This window comes from Stomoxys calcitrans, chromosome 4 (assembly GCF_963082655.1).
Source record: "Stomoxys calcitrans chromosome 4, idStoCalc2.1, whole genome shotgun sequence".
In the NCBI taxonomy this organism is placed as follows: Eukaryota; Metazoa; Arthropoda; class Insecta; order Diptera; family Muscidae; genus Stomoxys; species Stomoxys calcitrans.
Window position 1 is genome coordinate 184329486 of NC_081555.1, and position 16124 is coordinate 184345609.

General features: G+C 41.0%; 1 protein-coding gene across 1 annotated transcript in view; it reads left to right on the top strand.

Moving 5' to 3' along the window:
- Positions 1-14262, top strand: part of LOC106088336 (uncharacterized abhydrolase domain-containing protein DDB_G0269086) — a 30072-nt gene extending 15810 nt beyond the window's left edge. The window contains exons 2-5 of the mRNA XM_013253801.2: positions 11109-12577; positions 12640-12783; positions 12843-13427; positions 13494-14262. Of these exons, the coding sequence (XP_013109255.2) occupies positions 11109-12577; positions 12640-12783; positions 12843-13427; positions 13494-13684 (2389 nt within the window). The 3' untranslated portion in view covers positions 13685-14262. The remainder of the gene's footprint in view (positions 1-11108; positions 12578-12639; positions 12784-12842; positions 13428-13493) is intronic.
- The last annotated feature ends 1862 nt before the right edge of the window (positions 14263-16124 follow it).

The window sequence follows — 16124 nt, forward strand, 5'->3', positions numbered from 1 at the left end:
TTGCCAGTATATATTTGGCGTCTACAAATTTTAAATTTTCGGGAAATTCGTATACTTAGGTACTAAAAGTACAAAATAGTACTTTAGCTCTCGCAACTGGTATATAGGGACACCTTTCTTTTCTTCACCGATTGAGCAAATACTATCAAAATTAGGCATTAAAACATATTGGAAAAGCAGTGCCAAGGTGAGTGTGTGTAAGTGTTGTTTTTCTTGGTACTTTCGGTTACGTTGTTTACGGATCGACAACAGATTTCTGAAATTTCATATTCAGATATGACAAGACTTCATAATTTTATAAACTGTGTGACTCATCACCTCTCATCTTAGCCAATGTTTTTGAATGTTTTTCAATATTTTGGCAGATTTTTGTATTTAAAATTTAAGATTTTGTTAGCTGAAATAGCAGTACGACACGTTTGCTAAAACAGCAGCCAAGTCTGCTTTCTATTTTGCAGCAAACAAAAACTGCTTTAGCAAACAAATTTCGTTGGATGAAGGATGCCCCTGTACGACCTTGTATGGAAATACCTCTGAAGACAAAACAATCCTACAGTCGGCAGCAACGCGCCATGCAAAGGGAAATTAGAGCAGAATTGAAAGGAATGAAATGACATGAATGCGAACAAATCGATGGTTTGGTGCTTTCGTAATTTCGACAGCGGGATATCCATAATTACGATCCACAATCCAAATTCACATTCTTATGGGCTCTTAGTTCAATGCTTCAAATGGTTATTTACGGAATAAATACAAGCTATGCAAAGCGTAGGCAATTTTTTAAATTCTTTATCTCAATCGTATGGTACTGTAAATCAAGATTTTGCGCTCTTATATGGCATGAAAAGAAAAACAGAATGATTACAAGAAAATATTTAAAATGAAGTGCATAATAACACCGGTTTTAGCCAGAGCGGTGCAGTAATACAATGTGAAATAACTGTGAAAAGGGTTCCTCTGCCGCTGCACCTCAAACAAGTTGGTTGCACATGCGCAGTGTGGCGGCGAAAAAACCGGTTGAATGCAACCACTGCACGAAGTCAACATTACATGAGAGCTTTTATTTTGACAATAAAATGTTAAAAGTTATTCAAAAGGTTCAGCTCTTTTGAATTGCAATTAGCTAATATCGTCTTCCTCCACCGCATCGCCGCCAACGCAAAAACTAAGCCATTGAGCAATGACTAAAGCCAATGTTAACAAATCGTGGATATAATGCGGCAGCACATAAGCCAATTGCACCCAAAAAGAGCTACACAGACAAAACGGTTTACATTTACGTCACTTATGATGGTAGTAATTTCAAATTGCATTCCTTGAAAACTCCACTGCCCATCCCCTGCTGATGAGTGATGGATGTATGCATCCACAAAGTATTTGTTGGTGAAGCACCCATTCTCAGTGGTGCATATTTTTCGAAACACCCTCCAATCAACCATGCCAATGAGTCTTTCGATGGACTTACCAATCGACCGACCGGTTTGACCAATATGCGGTCACCTTAAAACTATGCTGCCGACAGCTGAATGCAGCGCCATACTGCGGTCGCATCGCTGTTAAGAAACTCCCCTGACGACAGAAGGTAAACGAGATAAAACGACAAATGCCAGCCATTAAACAACCTGACAGTCCAGTCTGTTGCCTATTGAAACAATCGCATTTCATATGCGCATGTCAAGATCCCGGTTGCTCTCTATTTTTCGCAATCCAAGACTTCGATATTTCATAGGTACAGACGAGGCGAGACGATGCGACGCAACTGCAAGTGAGAATGTGTGTGGCTGTGATTTTGATTTTGATCTTTCCAAGTACATAGCCATTAGTCTCCATCACCCTGCCAGCCAGCCAGCCAGTCAGCCCTCCCAGCCATAGCTGGTCTTGTCATCATGCCTTTCACAATGGTCAGCTGGCTCATAGGTTCGAGCCATTCATCTATCTGCGCTGCATGGCTTATGTGTAGCATTTAAGTCGGCCGATAGCCTTGAGTTTTAATGGCTAACAAAGCCCAGACCCGTTGCTATCAGCACCCAGTCGCAATGCGCGCAATCGCATAGCCTTTGGCATTTAAATGCGAAGAAAAATGAGAAAAGTAAGGCACGTTAACTGCAAATTGAAACATTTTGCATCAACGCGGCAGTTGCCCATGCTTGGATCCATCTACCAATACATCCCCCCTCCTGACTTCATTCTCTGTTGCTTTAAAGGCACAGAACCGCACTGGTCTTTGGTCTTTCTGGTTCTTTGTTTGCGGTCTGTTGTAACTCACTTTCGTTCACATGGTGAGAATACGAATTGGCAAGCGAGAGAGTAATGCACAATGAGGCACAGTGCGGAATGTTGACGCGTCAGCATTACCATAACAGACCCGTAGCAGATTACAAGCCAATTTGCCTGCCTGCCTTCCTGTCCGATGAACAGTAAAAGTACTTGACTTGAGGCTTCTAGAGTTGCCGGACAGACGAATGCTGCAATTGCATGACTGCATCGCAAGCAAAGGAACATGTTATTCAAACGAACATAATAGCATCTTCAAGGACGCCATTGGGTAATTAATCCTGTTTTCAAGCAGCATCTGGAGGTTAAGAGCATCCAAACTGGTCTCGACCATCCATGCACATACATTTGTCCGTCCGCCCATGTGGCCCTTCATCATCTGCTTACACTTCACTTGAAATCGAATCTCATCTCAATCACAAAATGTTACTGCTGTGTAAAAATATGAACTTTTGAAGGGATTAAATGATGGTTTCATCTTAAATTACATTACAACAACAGTAATCTTCAGTGGACTTCAATCAATGGAAGAAGGATAATTACCATGCAGTTAAACGGATAAACAAAATAGGAAGAAAACAAGTACATATGGGCTAAAGTCGACCATTTGATACCTTAGACCAGATTATTTGAAATGTGGAGTTTCGACCAAAATCCCTATATATGGCAGCAGTCATAGAGGTTATCGTTGTGCCAAAATTTGAGAAGATCAGCTGATAAATGCAAAGGCCCCACAAGTGAAGATCAGGGGATACATACATTTGGGAGCTACTTGCAAATCTGAGTTGATTTCGGTGAAATTCAACACTGATCAACAATTTTAGGAAGATCGGCTAACAAATTGCCAAACTATTGCGGTATTAGCCAAAATCGGACAAATATGTATATGGGGGCTTTGTTAACATCTAAACCGATTTCAAACTAAATCGGCACACATAGGTAAAAGCCATAAATGAAGACACTATGCAAAGTTTTGAATTATCCCTCTTTCTTCTGGATGTTACAAACAAATGCACAAAGTTTTTTTCCCCTATACCACAAAAGTGGTGTAGTGTATAAATATTGCAAAGTTGAGACATAACTCGAAGTTATAGTATATGCGAAGGTACCTTCCTTTTTCTGTTCCTGTGGTAACACAATGGACGAAAACGTCTAAGTGAGACTGATGGCAGACTGCCTAAGCTAACCTATATGCGGAAAAAAGTAGTGGAGAATGTTTAAATAAAGTACGAGTGTATTTAAGAGGCTTCTCAGCATGCATTTATTTCAAACTATTTTCATTTTAAATGCTAGTTGGAAACTGCTCCCCCTATGGGCTCAATATTAAAATATGGAAATAATCTATATCCGAATTGGCTGAAATCTAGCATGCCGAATGAGTTTCTCATCCGTCTTTAATGCAAAATCATTCTTTAGACAACAATACACCATCATTCCATTGGCAACACATCACTACCAACAAAGTATTGAATAAATATTCTTTACAAATTTTTAAGGCGAATTTTCATGACAAATTTCTAAGGCGAATTAGAGTTTTCCATGTATTTGTCGGTAGTCCGCCTGTTGCAATCACGCTACTTACTTTAATTGGCTATGAGAGAACATTTGCTCCACTAGTCGAACGTAGAATAGCGTTCCAAGCGCCTCGATCTTCTGCGCTCATTCTACAATCTCTGACACCAAGTTTAGAGATGTCTCCCACCACTTGACCTTTCCATCGGGCTTTTGGTCTTCCCGGTTCTTCGCCATTGTATTTTGATGCGTGTAACTATGCTATCGTTGTCATACAGCTCGTGGTTCATACGTCGCCTATATTTTCCATTAACGCGAACTGGTCCATATATTTTATGAAGAATATTTCTCTCAAACACTCCAAGTACTGCCTCATCTGCTTTCACAAGTACCCATGCCTCAGAAACATATAACAGCACGGGTTGTATCAGTGTCTTGTATAGAGTAATCTTCGTTTGTCGAGAGGTGGCCTTGCTTTTAAACTGCCTACTTAGTCTAAAGTAGCATCTGTTTGCCAGTATTATTCTTCGCTTTATCTCAAAACTGATGACATTCGTTTCGGTTACGGCGGTGCCGAGGTAGATAAAGTGGCTGACCATCTCAAAGTTGTGGTTCCCAACTTTCTCCAGTTTCTTCTTTCTTTTCTTTCTTTTTTATCTCCATTTACTGCCAGACCCATTTTCACTGACTCTCTTTCGATTCTTTCAAAGGCTGCAGTTACTACTTCCGGTGACCGACCTATGATGTCGATGTCGTCGGCATAGGAGAGTAGCATGTGTTCTCAGTGTGATTAATGTGCCATATCTATTCACTTCTGCATCTCGTATAATCTTCTCCAGCAGAATATTAAAGAGATCACACGATAGGCTGTCTCCTTGTCTGAAACCTATTTTGGTATTAAATGGTTCGGAGAGATTCTTTCCTATTCTCACTAACGAAAGCGTATCAGCAAGTGTCATCCTGCAGAGTCTTATTAATTTTGCAGGGATACCAAACTCAGACATGGCTTGAAATACCTTTGAACATAAAGGAGTATCGAAAGCGGCTTTGTGGTCAACAAAGAGATGGGTGGTGTTGATTTGCCCTTGTCGGGTCTTTTCCAGGATTTGGCACAGTGTGAATATCTGGTCCAGGGTAGATTTAACAGGTCCAAAGCCCCATTGATAGGGCCCAATTATCTCATTGACTTTTGGTTTTAATTTTTCACACAGTTCGCTCGCAAGCACTCTACAGCCACTGTAAATTGAGATATTGAGCTGAATTTTAATCTCTGAACCGGCAACAACGAACCTGACTTGCGTTGGAATCTATGAAATGTGCATTTATATACCGATTTCGCTGAAGTTTGAAGCAGTTAGTTTTTTTTTACCGCTTGAAAGTTTCGCAGTATATGGTCCAGATTGGAACCGATCGCCCTATTTGGAGTGAATTTTTTTAGATTCCTCGTCAATCCCTGTCAAATATGATACAATTATTATCCAATGTTTAAAAGAGTGAGTTGGACTCCTAGATATCCGTACCACATAAAATCAAGATTGGACTATATTGAACACAGCTGGCGTAGAGACAGATCCCTAAATTTGTGGCATAAGCCCATAAAAACGCTTTTTAAATGCTTTTTGCTGAAATCAACAACACACATCGATTATTGACAAAATATGGAACAGTGAGTTGGTCTAGATCGAACTATTTCATGTGTTCATTAAGGGTCTTTTTGTCATCCGATTTTAAACAAATTTAGATAAGCTATATACTCATTGAATTTTTTAATTCCCAATGTACAGAATTTACAAGGTAAGGCCATTTAAATCAAACCTATTAATAGAAGGCCTACGTGGCGCAGAAGATAGCATGTCCACCAATGACGCCTAACGCAGTGGTTATCCCCTTACTAAAGCTGGCTACATTTGTGAGGTATCTCGACATGTTAAAACTTCTTTGCTAAGTTGTGTTCGGACTCGGCATAAAAACGAATGCTCCTTATCATTGAAATTAAACTTGAATCGGAATATGAGAGAAGTATTCCCTGTTCCTCAGTGGATTGTTTATGGAAAATTTAGTATTTTGTACCTAAAAATAGTGGGTCATCACAGTAAACAACGAAATCACCTCTTCATTATTTTTTGCATTTAACCTCCACTGGTAATTATAATTTATCGCTTAACCGAAAAATGTGGTCAACATTATGCAGATAAGCCAAATATCATTCTTAAACTTGTTATTGGTAGAGGAAACATTGTACCAGTTTACCCAGTTGTGGTAAACGATTTATGCAAATCGTTCACTTTTAATTTGCTCATCTATCGTAAAATGGAATTCGTTATCGACGTCATGCTGTGGTCAATGAAAGAGACTTGAAAAAAGTAGAAGCGGAAGGTGAAACGGAAGGTGAAAGAAGAACATAAAACTTTATGTCTATAAATAACAATATCTAAATGTTTTATACCTCCACTATAAAATGGGGAATAAAGCAGCACCATTTATTACGCAACCAACTATTGTTCTAAGACCCTAAACATATATGCACTCGTACACCTTCTTGAACGGCATGATCTATGTCGATCTGGTTATGTTCGTGCATCCGTTTGTCATTTCTTGAGAGCACACTAACATTCAATGAATTAATTTACACGGCCTAAAGATTACACTCAGAAAAATAATTCATTCACCATAAACGAAATATTCGACAAGTACACCTTGCTTGCGAAAAAGGCTTGGACTTTGTTTACGATAAAATTGCTAGATCTTTTATGATAAATTCATGCAAGAATTAGAGAAGAATACAAAGTTTCATTGCCCAAAAAATGGCATGTGATTATTAAGGAATTACATCTGGCTTTTCTTTATATCCTCATCAGTAAAATTGTCTTTTATTATTCCCACCACCGTAGGATGGGGGGTATATTCATTTAGTCATTCCGTGTGCAACACATCGAAATATCAATTTCCGACCCTACAAAGTGTGTATATTTCGGATCGTCGTAAAATTCTAAGACTATTTAACGATGTCCGTGTGTCTGTCCGTCTATTGTAATCACTCCACAGGCTTCATATTGAGATATTGAGCTGAAATTTGACACAAATACGTCATTTTGATAGACGCTGGTTAAGTTCTTGAACGGGCCAAATCGGATCACATTTAGATATAGCTGCTATATAGACCGATTTTCTGATAAAGGATCTCATGCCCATAAAAACCTAATTTTTCATCCGATTTCGCAATTTGAAACAGTGAGTAGTTTCAGGCCTCTCAACTTTGAACCTAAATATGGTTCAGATCGGACTATATTTAGATGTAGCTGCCATAGAGACCCATCTGCCGAAAAGGGTATGAAGCCCATAAAAGCTTTATTTTTTATTCGATTTGGCTGAAATATAAAACAGTGAATAGTTTTAGGCCTACCAACATCTGACCCAAATACAGTTTAGATCGGACTATATTTAGGTATAGCTGCCATATAGACCGATCTGCCGACAAAGGGTCTGAAGCCCAAAAAGGCTTTATTTATTGCCCAATTTCGCTAAAACTTTAAACAGTGGATTATTTTAAGCTTCCCGACATCTCGCCTAAGTATGGTTCAGATCGGACTATATTTAGATATAGCTGCCATATAGACCGATCTCCCGATAAAGGGTCTAAAGCCCATAAAAGCTTTGTTTTTTAACCGATTTAGCTGAAATTGGAAACAGTGAGTAGTCTAAGGCCTCCTAATATAGGATCCAAATATGATTCAGATCGGATTGTATTTAAATATAGCTGCCATATAGACCGATCTGCCGATAAAGGGTCGGAAGCGCATAAAAGCTTTATTTATTACCCGATTTCGCTGAAATTTAAAACAGTGAGTAACTTTAGGCCAACCAACATCTGACCAAAATATGGTTCAGATCGGACTATATTTAGATATAGCTGCGACATAAACCGATCATCCGCCAAAGGATCTGAAGCTCTATTTATTACCAGATTTCGCTGAAATTTTTAACAGTGGGTAGTTTTAGGTCTCTCGACATCCGCCCCAAATATGGTTTGGACCGGACTATATTTAGATATAGCTGCCATATAGACCGATCTCCCAATAAAGGGTCTGAAGCCCATAAGAGCATTTTTTTATCCAATTTCACTGAAATTTTAAACAGTGGGTAGTTTTAGGCCACCTTCCATCCGACCCAAATATGGTAAAAATGGGACTGTATTTAGATATAGCTGTCATATAGACTGATATGCCGGTTAAGGGTCTGAAGCTCATAAAAGCTTTATTTATTACCCGATTTTGTCGAACGAAATCAATTATGTGTTTGTGCGATGTTCTGTTCTATTCCTTATGCTATAAGAAAAGCAAAAAAAATAGTTTTGAGTTGTCATTTTATTTTCGTACATACTTTACGATCAAAAGATCTTTGTCGCGCAAAATAACATGAAGATTTTGTATGCGCTATAGAAATTTTTGTTATCTTCAGCCTGGCTCCTTTTGATGCTGATAACTACTCAATGAAAAACCGAAAAATTAGAAGTTTGAGTATACACCTCCAAGCCCAATCAAAGGAGTCAGCGTTTATTTGTATCTAGCGCCAAATACCAGCGACATGAGAGCCCAAATTGACGCAAACTCTTGGATTGAGCTTGGACTATTATGCACCCTCTCTTTCTCTCTCACTCTCTCTCTCATTCCCTCTTATTCTCTCTCCCTCTCTCTCTCTCTCTCTCTCTCTGCCAAATGGCAGACATACAAGAGATTGCTTAATCGAATCATCTTCAGAGTTGCCGTTTCGGTTCCTTCTACCAAGTTCGGTAGGATTTAGATGACCAATAACCGGAAAGGAAAGGCAAAAGTCTGTCTACTGAGTCTGCGTACTGCTTTAAATGCATGGAACCTATGTTGAAATCTAGTCAGACTTTAACTTTGAAATATTGAATAGAACCTTGTCCGATTTTCTTACGATAGGACCCAAATTGTGGCTACTACAGCCTTAAGGACCACATCAAATGAAAAATACATATGGGAGCTATATCTAAATCAGGACAGACTTTGATAAAATGTAGCACCCGTACTAGGACGTCAGGAACCAATTTAAATGAAATTTCGCAGGAGTATGGTACGTCCAATAAAACATCTCGTGCTCAATTTTGTAAAGATCGGACCAAATATGTGCCTACTGCAGCCTCAAAAAGCCATATCGTGTAAAAGATATATATGATAGCTTGTCTAATTGTGAATCGATTTTTTTTTTAAATTCTACACACATATTGGGACGTTAAAAATGTTATAAAGATCGAACCAAAGTTATGGCTTTTATAGCCTTTAAAGGCGATATAAAATAAATATATTTATGAGCTTTATATAAATTTTATCCGATTTTGATCTAATTTTGAATATGTATTGGGACGTCAAACGAATCATCTCATGAAAATTTCATTAAGATCGAACCAAATTTATGGCTACTACAGCTTCAAAATGCCATATCGGATGAAGTACGTATATTTTTTTCAAAAACCATAGCTTTTGTCCTTGGACCAAAAAAGGAACTTGTGCCAAATTTCATGACAATCGGACAGCAAATGCGACCTGTACCTTGATTGCAAGAATATGCGGACTGACAAACAGACGGACATAGCTTAATCGAATCAGCAAGTGTTCTAAGGCGATCGATATACTTATGAATGGGTCTTACTCATCTCCTTCTTAGCGCTGCAAACAAATGCACAAAGTTATAATACCCTGTACCACAGTGGTGGTGTAGGGTATAAAAACGAGTTTTTTGCGGAAATATATTCCGAACGTTTTATTTTTTCGCGTGTAGCAGCAAAAACTCCAATGCTAAAGCTCGTTGTTGTTTTTGCCGAACTTGCAGTAGAAGCCAAGACGTCAGACAAGGTGCCGTCTAGACGCAAAAAATAAAACTTTTGGAATATCTATAGAACAAAGAAATCTGTTTTATTGGGGAAGTACTATTTTTATAAGAACTGTGCCTCCAAGATTAAACGTTAGTCGTGAATTTGCTACTGTTTGATGTTAAAGTCCCCTGGTTAATGGTAAAACCTTCAACGACTTCGTCTGTGGTACGAATGGCTCTTTTACTCGTAAATTACAAAACTTTTTTACACCAAAAATGATTCGCTTACAGCGGAAGGTGGCTTGTTACACGAAAAATTGATTCGCTTATTTATTTATCTCTTGTGTCTCTTCAATTTGGCAAAGAGTGTAAGCGCGTGATCGCAAGGAGATTTTTTTTTCATTGAGTAAGGGTCTTTCAGGCAGCAGTCAGTGGGAAAATGTACATTAGACTGTCCCATGCTCTAAAGGAGAAATGTTTGTTTAGAAATAGAGCATTGCATTACCTGCATCTTTTACTTTTGATGTCAATACGATAACACCTTCCGAGTCGTCCAAAGTAGATGAAGTGCTTTCTAAGGAATCCCGTTGAGTATCTAAGCATGAAATTGGTTTACTAAGTACACACTTATAAAGAATATGTTATTAAAAGATAAACTGTACCCAGCAACACTTCGGTGGCTATGAGAAAAAAAATGATTCGATACAGAAATTTCTCCTGATTTGGCTACTCATGTTTTTGTACCGTTTGTCGTTTGTTTGTTTTTTTTTTTTTTTTTGTTATATAGGTGGAGATCGCATTTGTTAGCCAATCATCGGAAAATTTTCACAAACTTTGTATTCGTCACAAATTCTTGCATGTAATTTATCGTAAACAAAGTCCCAACGTTTGTCATAAAAGAAGTTTACTTGGCGAACATTTCGTTTAGGGCTAATGAATTATTTTTTTGCGTGTATTTTTCCGAAGAAGGATTTTTGATTTGCCAAAAACTACCCAAGTCGGAAACATTTTGATGCACGCTCATCTAATTTGTTTTGATACTAACTCTAATGCTTATCTTCCTTTGCACCGCTTAAGAAACTTCTATAATTGGATCGTTTACTTGCAGCTCCAGTCATTGCGTTAATCTTTTTGTACAGCTTCTCAATTTTCGTTTGAAACTTTTACACAAAATTTCGAAGGGCTCCGCAGTATGCGCCATATTGTCATCTCACGAGAAGTACATGATGTTACTTGAACAAGTCTGGATTACTATACCGAAATGAGAGAATTCTGGGACTATGGGTTTATCCATAATCGAACTTCTGATCAAATTGCCTTGAGCTGAAGAAGGACCTTGACAATTTTTCATAACCAATGAGAACATTACAAATTTCAAAATTTTTCTACATGTTTGCTAATAAGGCAAATCTTTCCTTTAATTTTGTTAATTAACCTTTACAACATTTACACTGCTAATCATGTACTTCATTTTTTGGTTCGTTTTGCAGATTTGTCCTTTGCCTTCTGGCATGTTTAAGTTGGGCCGATAATTCCGTGGAACAACCAGTTGTGCCAGCCGAATCGGCGATATCTTTCGAAACATCACACAAACGTCCAGGAGAAGTGGGCGATGATGGCTTCCAAACATCACATCGCATTTCCCACTACGATGTGGAGAACATGAACCTACTGCCAACCAAGGAGAAGCCCGAATTAAATCCGGTACTCAGCGCCCTCATCAATGAGGATGTTATGAAGAGCATCGAGGCCAAGCGAGCCATCGAAGAGGCAGAATTGGAAATCATCAAATCGGAAATTGCCGCCGAGGAGGAAAGACTCAAGGCCGAAGCCGCAGCCAATCAGGAAACGGTTAGCACCACAGAGAAACCTGTGCTCACCACCGGAGCTCCCCCGAAAAAGGCCACTCTGGATGGCGAAGAAGACATAAATGTGGGCTTTGTGGATCAGGCCATCGCCCTGGACACGGCCGGTACCGAGAATAATAAAAAATCTCGCATTGAAATCAAAAAGGGTCCCAATGGCCAAGATTATGAATACGAATACGTCTACTATTACGATGACGAAGGTGAGGATGAAGAAGAAAAGGGCGGATCAGCAGATGAGAAGGATAGGGAAGAGAAAGCTGAATCTCGTGGAAAATCTCGTTATACCAACATTGAACGCAGTACTGCGGCTACTCCCAATGACAACAGCTTGGTGACAGGTAAGGCCAAGGGTCGCTCCTCTAATGTGGAGGAGAACATCGAAACGGAGCGGTTACCTCACAACACACGCTTCCCAAGTCGTGGCAAGTCTGCTGATGTCACCCCTACACCCGCCATAGACTCGCTGGACTCAGCCGCCGAAAAGAAGAAGATCAGCGTCAAGCGACCCAGTTTGGAGTTGGTCGACAGTGAAACCTTTAATACGGATGAGAAACAAGCCAAGGGTTCCCGCAATGCCGAAAATGACACCAAGACAGCTATTGCCATCGAACAGGAAATGGCTGCCGCCCAAGCTACCAAAGACGCTGAGGCTGAGAAAATGAAGTCAGAAAGTGAGGACGCCGCCATGGACGACGATGAGGATGTCGAGCAGACCACTCCGGCAATGGAGAAGGCGGCTTTCGATTTGTATGCCATCTTGGCCAATGAGAACAACAACATGGAAATGACCACCGACTCTGATATGGATGTCACAACAATGGTTCCCGATACCACAGACATGTACGGCGAAGACATGATGACCACAATGGTGGAGGAGGAGTCGAGTACCACGACCACTACGACCACAACTACCACTACTGAACCGACTACCACTACGACAACCACCACCACTACCCAGGCATCATTGTTCGGTGGCAAACGCGGAGGTGCGAGTGGCGGTCGCAATCGTTTCAAGCTGAAATCTGGAGGAGCATCGACCACCACAACAACGGAAGGCCCCGCTGCTGCAGAAGCTCCCAAGACAGGCAAAAGTAAGTACATTGTTGTTGCATTGACCATGGGACAGATGGCCTAAGATTTTCCTTCCATTTAGATCGTTTCTCACGTCCTCCCCTTGGTGGTCGCCCTCGTCCAGGTGCAAGAACAACAGCCGCACCCGCAGCCGAAGAGCAAAATGAAGAAGAAGTCTCTGTTAAAGAAGTCAAGCCCGTCAGTTCGGGATTCGGACGTAACAAACGTAAGTTCAGATTAAGCTGCAGTACCGTTGAGCCACATGCATGCAATTTCCTTTTACAGCACGTAATCGTTTTAACCTACGAGGCAGTACAACAGCCGCCGCTCCTGTGGCCAAGAGCGATGATGCCGCCGAAGAAACAGTATCGAGCACCACAGCCCGTGCAGTGCGAGGTCGTCCAACTTTGAATTTGCGCGGACGCAGTCGAACAACTACCAGCAAAACAACACCAGCCGACGAGGAAGCTGCCAATGACAGTGAAAACAGTGTGGACGAGAAGGCCGCCACCCCCGCTGCTGCTCCCACAAAGGCATCTCGTTTCAATCTGAACCGCGCCGCTGGAGGCCGTTTGCCTGGACGTGGCAAACTTGGACGCACCACCGAAGCCCCAGCAGCCACTGAGGACTCCGATGCCGACAGCAGCCATCACAACGATGTGAAGGGAGAAGGCGAGGAATCTGGCGACAAGCCAGCTGAAGAGAAGCCATCTGCCAATTTGGGTGGCCTCAACCGTTTGAAGACACGCCCACGTATTGGTGGCCCACAAAAGACTGATAGCCTCAGACCAAAGGCGGCTCCTGCTCCACCGCGCAAAGTCAATCCCCTGCTTGCCAAGAAACGCATGCAGTTGAGCACTTCAACGACAGGTGAGTCTCGCAAACTTCTCCCTTATACTATGTCCTAATTGTAACATACCTTGTCCATGCCTATAGAATCCACTGCCGATGAAGATGGCGCATCGTCTTCGGAAAACGAGGATGCCCACGAGGAAGCCGCTGATGCGAATGAGGAGAACAAAGATGAAGCTCTCGCAGAGCCAGAGACAACAACCAAGCAACAGCCCCGCGGTTTGGGACTCCTGGGTCAAAGAAGGCCTCTGAGAAAGCCAGGAACATTATTGTAAATAATCTCACTCCCTCTCTATCTCCCCCTCCCCCCCCCCCACCCCCCCTCCTCAAGCACTCACTGTCACTCATTGAGTACTCAACGCAATGAAATGCTCATAACTTAAATACTTCTATTCCTACTTTGTATGTATGTATGTATTTTATATGATAATGTCCTTCTATATGTCCATATACGCCCCCCCCGTCCCCATTTCCTTACTCGCCCTCCCTTTTCCTTTGAAGGAAGTGGACAAATCCTTTAAGATTAGTTTTGTTTGCCAGGGACGCCCAGATTCCCAAAAGCAAATTTCGGTAGTTTAAGTGCTTCCACCAACACTCACGAACAGAAGACAGGAAATCCCCCACTCCCCAGTTCTTAAACAACAACAAAAAGAATTATTTTGATTATATTTAAGTTTCTTAAATTAGGTACGACATTTAAAGCCCCTTTTTCAATTTCGATATTCAATACACACCAGTATGTGCACATGTTTGTATGTTGCTGTGGGTGTGTGTGTGTGTGCGTACCCTTGTATTGTAAAAAGTTTGTTATAAAAATTATTTCGATAAATAAAATACAAAAATTACAAAATTACATCGGCTGGCTAGCCATGGGCCGGCCATCAACGTTTAATTGATGAAAGGCAAATTCCTTGGGCGTGTCTTTTTTTGGTTTTTTGCATTGCCCAAGGACCAACGCTAGGATAATCGGAGTGATTACAACAGGTTATGATGGCCTTTTAATTGGTGTTTTCCAAAATACTCTATAGTCGGCCAATATGGAGGTATTGGAAGGTTTAGAAAAATCCCAATTTGATTTTACATCGAGGAAAGATTTTGATTAAATGGTGATAATCGCATTCAAATAACAGAGTATAGCCAATGGGAATGAACATCAAATTGCCGTAAAGTTTCAAGAGGATGCGGTAGAGGATTGTTCCATTTTGTTAGATGGGCCTCCAGTGCCCTATCTCTGACATGAAGACAACGTCTTATACGAGTCTGCTTTGATTATTTCTTTTTACATCCACCACTGAAGAATGGCGGCGTTTTCATTTTGTCATCTCCGTATGTAACATATCATCCATTTCCGACCCTACAAAGATATTCTTGATCGTCGTAAAATTCATAGACAATCTATCCCGTCCGTCTTTGGATATCGTTGCCATATTGCCTAGATACAGTTCCCCTAAACGATTTTATGAAATATCCTTGTCAAATATGCTCCGTAAAAACTTCATGGGTTCATAAATGGAGCATTTTTTATCAGATTTAGATGAAAGTGTTGGTCGCTCCGGATTACCAGTGTGGGGGTCGTGGGCTCGATTCCCACCAGAGGCCAGGTCTGTTGCTACAGTGGTATGACAATGAACTAAAATATTCCCCGCGAGTCTATTTATAAAAAAGACTGCCCTAGCTTAGACGAAAATTCATCTTAGATTTCGCACTGGCAAAGTGCTAATAATGCAGGTGCAAAAAGGCGATGTCGGTTCACATTGATCCTCAAATTGAACTTCTTGAGACTTCTTGAGGCTTCTAACCTCAATTTTGAATTATTTGGATTATTAACGCAAAACGACCGGTCTATATGGCAGCTTATTCAAATCTGGACCGAACTGGGCCAAATTGAAGAATGAAGTCGAAGCGCCTAATTCAACTCTTAAGTTGGAAAAGAGCAACGCTCAGTATCACTCATTAAAAGTAAGAGAGTTAATTTGCGAGATTGAAAAAATGTTTCAAACGTTTAAAATGTGAGGCGAATTTTTTCATTTTCAGATAGTTTTCCAATGCAGGATACGCGATAACTATGAGCACCACACAGAATGGAACTTTGAGCTCCGACTTGTGTGGTGTCCATCGTTATCACGGGAAGCTTAGCTGAAAGCTACCGAGCGCGTCCACAGGTTGCAGATGGTGGAAAGCTCCGTTTTTATGCGGAGTAGCTGCAAATGCGGCCGCGAGCAGTCAGCGATTTTCGAGAGGAGAGTCTCAGTGAGGAGTCGGGTGGCACTGGGTCTTAATTAAATACTGAGTGCCAATGATACTCGACGACCAAGAGTGTCGAGATGCTACTGAAGCCAAGAATGCCAGATATAGAGCAACGCACCAGATGAAGGAGAGATATCGGGAGAAAAGAAGAGAGGAGAAACGTCTATGCCGCAGAAAGAAAAAGGAAATGGAAAGACGTGAGTGTGAGCGAATTGAGATGTACAGGAGTCAGAATGAAGTCCGGAAATTCTACCAAAGAATTCAACATCAAACCGATGGCTTTGGTGCAGGCACATCCTCCTGCAGAGTCAAAGGCTGAGGATATGGAAAGAACATTTTACCCAACTGCTAGTGTCCGACGTTGGCGGCGAATAGGATACCGCAGAACCAATCGCTGATGATGGTGTAGAATGTTTACCTGCTAGTTAGAATGAGGTCCAAGTAGCAGTGACCCGACTAAAGAACAAC